Source organism: Ruditapes philippinarum, unplaced genomic scaffold, assembly GCF_026571515.1.
Source record: "Ruditapes philippinarum isolate M1 unplaced genomic scaffold, ASM2657151v2 ctg21121_1_1_1_1, whole genome shotgun sequence".
NCBI classification, from domain to species: domain Eukaryota; kingdom Metazoa; phylum Mollusca; class Bivalvia; order Venerida; family Veneridae; genus Ruditapes; species Ruditapes philippinarum.
This window is the reverse complement of record NW_026851963.1, coordinates 3498-10600: the sequence shown is the minus strand read 5'-3', so window position 1 is coordinate 10600 and position 7103 is coordinate 3498. Positions and strand designations below refer to the sequence as shown.

The following is a 7103-nucleotide window of genomic DNA, read 5'->3' as shown; positions in this document are numbered from 1 at the left end:
TTAAAAAAAGAATAGTTGATAGATTTGAAAGAACAGGATCTGTAATAGATGGACGACATTCCAATCATGGCAGACGCAAATCGGTAAGAATCGAAGGAAAAACAAAAGCATTCAATGAGCTATTTCAGAATCGCCACAAAGATCAGGTATAAAGATTTTAGGTGATGTAACGAATACAGTTAGTCGTCCAAGTGCTCTCAGAATACTACTATATCATCTAAAATTGACACCATATACGCTTTCAGTTATGCAACACCTAAATGATACTGACATTCAAAGTCGACTTCAATTTGCACACTGCGTAGGGGACAATTCAGAATTCTCTTCAAAGTAACATATTTGTTTCTTCGTCCTTTCAGATAAATTATTCTTATTCCTTGGCACTTTCGGAAATGCGATAGTTGCCGACTAAATGATCAGCATTAGCATTGCATAAAAATATCGTACAAAATAAAATGAAAAGATAAACTATAAAAAAGAAAGAAAAGAAAAATAGCATACTGTACTAAATCTTAACAAGACAAAGCTCAGAGGGATCACTATTTTTCAGATATTTATTACAAATATAAATTCCAAAGAAACATATTGTATTGCATACATGATTTTAGTGAAATTTTGTTTTCACGATAGTAAACTGTAATTCGTTTTGATTGAACAATAAATAAATAAAAAAGAAATAACTGGCATAGTGGTAGGAGTTAGGAGGTACATGGTATACAAGCAAAAGGTGTCTCATAAGTCATAAATGGCTGGCCCTTTCAGTAGGGGTGACACTGTAATAAACAAGACCTTTACCGTTTTTATATCCACGGAAAAACTGATATTTTTTGTAAAGAAATAAAGAATAACTTTCAGATTTTAAGTTCATTACAGAATAATATTCTGTTTTACTTTCATACAGACAATTATTAGTAACTTCCAAGTCAATAATTATCAGGCATCACACGATAGGAGACAATAATAGAAACATATATGTTTATGCAGTTTAGTGTTCTAAACACTAATTCCAAAAGTTTGTCCACCTGTCTGTAAGGTCTTCCCAATGTTCTTGCATTGTTCCGATCATATCGTTGACAACACCAGTGACGGAAAGAAATCTGTCTCGTAAAGAATAGGCACCACAATTTGCGCCATCAACGAGCATCCTACCTAATAGTCTAAAAAGAATAATGTTAAATATTAACATACTGCAATATGAAGCTATTCAGTATATATTAAGAGGAATTGTTGTAGGCGTGATTACCTGTTTCTGTTCGCTAATTTTACCATTAACGTAGTCGGTTTTCAGCATTCGGCGATTGCTTTTTTCCTTTGTTGCTTACATTATCATTGATATAGTCGGTATAAAATCGTAATCACCTGTTCGTATTTACTAACAATATCACACTATAGTTTAAATATCTTTGTCTAGATAAGTATAGAAAAACCCTACAAACCCTGGTTTCCTTAGGCGCAACATTCTACGTATTTCCTCCATTCCAAAAATATCCAAATACTCTTCAGAATTATCGTGGACGAAAGAACAAAAGTCCTGTCCGTCTTGATCAGTTCTCGAATTGCATGCTATAATACCATCAGCACCTACGTCATTTATGTCGTCACACCGTGATACGTAACTCTGATAAACTGGCAACAGAGAGTTTGTCAGGCAAATACTTGTTCTATTCATCCATCTCTGGCCCTGAAATAGATTTCTTAAACTGTATGAATAAGCATAAAATTCCAAAAGTGAAGTCTACATTTATTTGACGAATGATATACCGGTATATAGGAATAAAACAAACATGAAATTTAAAACAAAATACTACATTATTTCAGAAACGGTCACTTAATTATAGTGTAATGTTTGGCTCCGACAGACAAGACAATATGGTTAAGTTAATTATAAAAGATATATACAGTATGATACAGATAGATAACATAAATAACGATTATTTGCTTGAGCATAACAAGAACATTGCAGAGTTACAGATTTTAATTATTCACTGAGTTATTAATATTTTGTTTACATTTTTACCCTTCATTTATCAGTATAGAGGAGGTGCCAGATGAATGAGTTTGCTTGTGCAAAGCCAAGTATTTGACATTGTAGTTAATTTTATGTAATGGATGATATGGTACTAAAATCAACAAACATCAGGTGTAAAATCGTCCATCATGTTGATAATTTTTCTGCAGAAATGTAATCCAACATGTATTGCAAAACCACGGTGACCACACGGGAATCGTCTCTCTAAACATTCATAAAACTCACACCGACCCCAAGCGGCAAGTCGCAAACATTCATCACTTACATCTGAAAAATCACTTACAATGATGAGTAGAATATACTCAAACTGTAAAGCAGGAACAAGTCACCAGAGTGACTTACTTTTACTTGTTTTCGTTTGTGTATGTTAAAAATAGACATCGAAGCACGACAACCTTGTATGTATCAGTTACAATTTCTAAGTTAAATAAATAAACATTTAAAGACGAACAACAACAACAACCCCCAAAACAACAACAACACAAACAAACAATTTAACAATTTTTGGTTAGTCTCGAACTAAATGTTTTAGACCAAAATTTCTGATATCTTTGTAAAATTTGTATTTCAATTAGAATTAATGCTAGTTGAAGTAACCTTTAGTTTACCTTATTGTTTCCATAAATTCATATTAAATGTAAACTGAAACATTAATGTTTCACATACCTTCATGTGGCTCCACTCTCGGATCGTTGCCGAACCACCATGCGCTGCATGGCAAAGCAACAACAGCTAATAGAAATAATATTGCAAACACTTTCATTGTGAAACTTTTCATTTATGAAAAAAAAAAGAAAACGTAATTTGGACCCTACTTAAGAGTTTCAAACAACTGAGCCTGAGTTATCATGTTTATATTATAAACTTGATCGGGTAATCTGGTTTGATAAAGACAGTGGTGATTAGATCGCCCTAATTGTAAACGTCAATGCTCAAAAGTTAGATGACCTACTACATGTTTTTGGGTTTTATTCTTTATCAGTTTTGCTGAATTAACAGAGAGATACGATATCAAAGTAAGCTGATTATCCCTTTTCGGAATGCTAATTATCTTAAAGATAAAAGAAGGGAGACCGTTACTCACTGCAAAAATACATGTAAATTATTGGTACAAGAGAGTCATACTCTAAACACATACGTCCATGAATTTAATTAATTGATTAGCTAGTTATTGGTGTCCAAATCGGAGGCAACATGGAAAAAATAAAAAACAACTATTTGAAACAAATATTTATAGATAACGTTTTAACAAGTGCCAAAGTATCTAAGCAAAAAAAATTTAAATAGTTTAAATTTGACAGTTGCATAAAATGTTGCGCTAAACATATGGAATAAAGTATTTTGACACATTCAACCTATGTATCTATTGGTCGAAAATAATGTTTACTAGCTAATCGATGTGTTTATCTACTATGTGTTATATTCTGACAATAATTAAATATTGAGTTGACTGTAACATGACGCTATCATCCCAATGTTAGATAAATCATTTAAAATTTAACATCCCATAACTCATCGCACCATTATCTTATAACCTTTTATCAGCTCAATCAGTTTAATGACATCTAGTTATAATCTGTAATACAGGATGTCATAAATAGTGTTATATCAGTCAGGCGAGTATTTTTTTAATTGTTAAATCATGAATATTTAAGGCATATCTGAGTCTCATATAAACATTTTTCCAAGTGTAACAGATATAACCAATAAGTCAAATAAAAAAAATAAACCAAAAAATGTTTGAGATTTTACTAACGAATGCATTACTTTAATGCATTTAGTTTATATTTTCATAAGTGTCGTATATTTCTCTCAGCATAAATAACTTGACGTATAGATGTATAATGTCAACAACATCTTTGACTAACGTTATTTTGCCTCCTGACTTGAACAAATTCCTGAAATAGACACAATAACATATGAAAGTTAAGTGTGTTTTTATGACATCTCTGGAAACAGAAAGCATGTTAAAAGTCTTAAATTCCAAGGACACATAGATTTCTCCGCAGTTATCATTCCATTATCATTTTGTCATAAAGTTTTCACAACTCCTAAAAGGTTTTGAAATATAAATGATGTCTATTTCATTCATGGTGTGTATGATCTGATATGAAACTAATTAAAACGTGTTACCTAAATTTCCATACAGTAAAATACAGTCCAAATTAAAATGGTTAACATAGATAAATCCCGGGCATGGTATAATAAAATCACTCACTAGTAATGAATTGATTATTTATCAATTTTACGAGATATTAACACCTATTGGTTATTGATAAACAAGTATAATACAAGTACAAATGTTGCTGCAATGCAGCAATTGAGAAGCTCCGCGCAAAAAAATGCGCAAATTACAGATACCTTACCAAATTATTCCTACGCACAGGTCATGTTATATTCAGATTAAGTACTATTGTAGATTTTTTCCGAATGTTTTGTAAACAATTTTTTGCATAATTATACTTATCTTATGCACTGTCCATAATTAAAAAGAGGGGAAAGATATCTAATATAAAAAAATGCTTTCACTGATGCCTACCTGGTAAGGAAAGTAATTCCATTGAATACAAACAAGACTTACAAGACTTTAGGGCAAAAGCATTCTTTTACTTGGGGACCATACGCCGCTTTTCATGGAATGGCACTACTTTGCCACATTGAAGGTTCCATGATAACCGCCGTATGAACACATCTGCAGATGTTTCTAAATTCAAAATTTCACCTTTTTCGTGTTAAATGTTGAATTCTGGTTAAGCCGGTGCTAATGGGGCGTGGACGGTAATTGCACTTTCCAGTACCGTCCATGAACAGGCTCAATCAAACCGAGCCTGCAACATTTTCAATTTTGTCGTGTTGGGCTATCTTTAGGGATTCTGTATTTCTCTATTATTTTTGTTTGTAAACGTTATGTGACATGACTGTTCTATGTTCTGTTTGTGTCACTACTATAGTCAGTAACATAAGATGATAAAAATATCAAAGTCTGTTTTTTTATTATTATAATTGTAACAAATAAACAAATAGTAATAAAAGGGACTAATATTATAATATAGTAATATTACATGCATTTATTTTCATGTCAAATTAAGAAAAAAAATGGTTTCTTTCAATACTGAAAGTAGAACACACTCTTGAATGAAGAAAATGGGATGAATTTCAAAAAGACCAAATTCGGGAATTTTTTGTTTGTTATACACGCGTTACATGGTGATACAGTATTTATTAATACAATAGAAGACTGTTACCTGAATTCTAGGCAGGTATGAGGTAAATTCACTAACATCATGTTCGTGCAAGTCAAAGATATAAAAGCTATTTGACATTGGTGATATATATTAAACATCTTTTGTTAATTGATTTATTGGGAGATCAATATACTTTATTGTTGAATTGCTTTCAAACTTTCATAAAAAAAACATTAAACTTCATGTTCAAAATGCAGATCAAAGTTTCTGTTGTTATCAATGATGCTATCTATCTATAGCCTATACTTAACGAGGGTCCATCCGCTCGTAAGGCCACAAAATGCAGGTTTCGCTGTCGAGTACGACCCGGATTATGTCACCAGAAAAGCTGCATCAGTACTAAGGGTGTAGTACTTAAGTACCAGTACCAGTAACTTGGCAAATTATGCAATACCATTACCAGTACCAGTACTAGATTTTTAGCTCAGTACTGCTGTTACCAGTACATTTTTTGGTCAAGTAATAAAGTATCAGTACCATTACTTTTATTATATTCATCAAAAGTTTGAATAAATACAGTGTCAAACAAATAATTGCAAATATTATTCAGCAAAGAAATAAAGTCATAATTTACTATAACATTTTTAGTTTATTTATTTATATAAACTTTATAGTTTTAACATACTTTTTACAAACAATATTTACAACATATATTCATGTCAATATACTATTGTTGAGTAACCCAGTCAACTGTAATACAATGCAATTATCTTTCATTTAAAACACAACAGTCTTTTGTTGCCTTTCACACCTTCACAAGGATATTTTAGGGTAAAGAGTTACTGAGTCTGTTTATCTAAATTTAATTTCACTTAAAGTCGTTGGTGCTTTTTTATTGATGAGTACTATGTTAACATTGGAAGGAGTATGGCAGCAAATTTATTTATAGATTTGATAACTTACTTTTTCACAAAAACAAAATAATGTAATTTACAGCTTTATTTATGAAAAAGAATTAATGCTATTTTTATCAAAACCAAAGTACTGCCTAGTAATGCAGTAGCAGTACCACGTTTTTAAATAGTAATGCAGTAGCCAGTATAAGCAAAATTTTTGCAAGTGTAATTCCAATATCAGTACCAGTATTTGCAAAATCGCTGCAGTACGTACTGCAGTACCCTGTACCAGTAATGCAGCTCTGGTCACCAGTCATTCCCTTCTTGAGTTAATTTTGAAGCTGTATCAATTCACGCCAATGAAATGTAACATTATATAACTAAAGTTTTAATTATTTCAAAAACAACTAATATATCAACATGTTATTATTTAACATTTAATTTCAATAAATAAAAAAATTAAGAATAATTATCAAAAGTAAAATTATTAAAGTTTTATGCCTGAAATCTTCATTATATCACTAATAGTATTTACTTGATATGCTGTGTGTAAATGTAATTCAAAATGTAACAAATTATAATTTCATGTGTTACTATAGGAGGGAAATAACAAATGTATATCCTAAGTGTCAAAAACCAGAACATTTTTATAGCTATTTATAGCTTTCGAATTCATGTACAGCAGAACTGCTTTCCGGTTCTCATTCATTAAATATGACATGTTGCGAATCACCGAAGGGGAAACCAATATAGATATCGAAAGGATTTCTTAAATGCGCGATTTTTTTTAGCTGTAAATCGAAAGGATTAAATGATCAAATTCCGGGCCCATGGACAAAAAAAAAAGTAAACACAAATAGCTTCGCGCCTGTGGGCGCGGTAGCAATGAAAAGCCGTTAATTTGTGAAGTTTGAATGATGTTTGTAAAATAGTGAAAAATCACTTTAAGAACACCAAAGAACGCATAATTGAAAATGTTGTAGTCTCTGTTTT

General features: G+C 31.3%; 1 protein-coding gene across 1 annotated transcript; it reads right to left on the bottom strand.

The window, feature by feature from the left end:
• Nucleotides 1–540: 540 nt before the first annotated feature.
• Nucleotides 541–2863, bottom strand: LOC132744149 (uncharacterized). Its single transcript, XM_060732771.1, has 4 exons — nucleotides 2696–2863; nucleotides 2136–2296; nucleotides 1437–1681; nucleotides 541–1157 (listed from the first exon to the last, which is right to left on the bottom strand). Exons 1-4 carry the CDS (start codon nucleotides 2805–2807, stop codon nucleotides 1001–1003), a joined length of 675 nt encoding a protein of 224 aa, XP_060588754.1. The 5' UTR covers nucleotides 2808–2863; the 3' UTR covers nucleotides 541–1000.
• Nucleotides 2864–7103: the final 4240 nt, after the last annotated feature.

Bases quoted from the DNA above. Each gene is read 5' to 3' on its own strand.
- LOC132744149 (XM_060732771.1), bottom strand. From the start codon at position 2,807: ATGAAAAGTTTCACAATGAAAGTGTTTGCAATATTATTTCTATTAGCT. The intron at 2,297-2,695 runs GTATGTGAAACA...GTGATTTTTCAG, and splicing joins GAGAGTGGAGCCACATGAAG to ATGTAAGTGATGAATGTTTG. The intron at 1,682-2,135 runs GTTTGTTGATTT...AATCTATTTCAG, and splicing joins TGGACGATTTTACACCTGAT to GGCCAGAGATGGATGAATAG.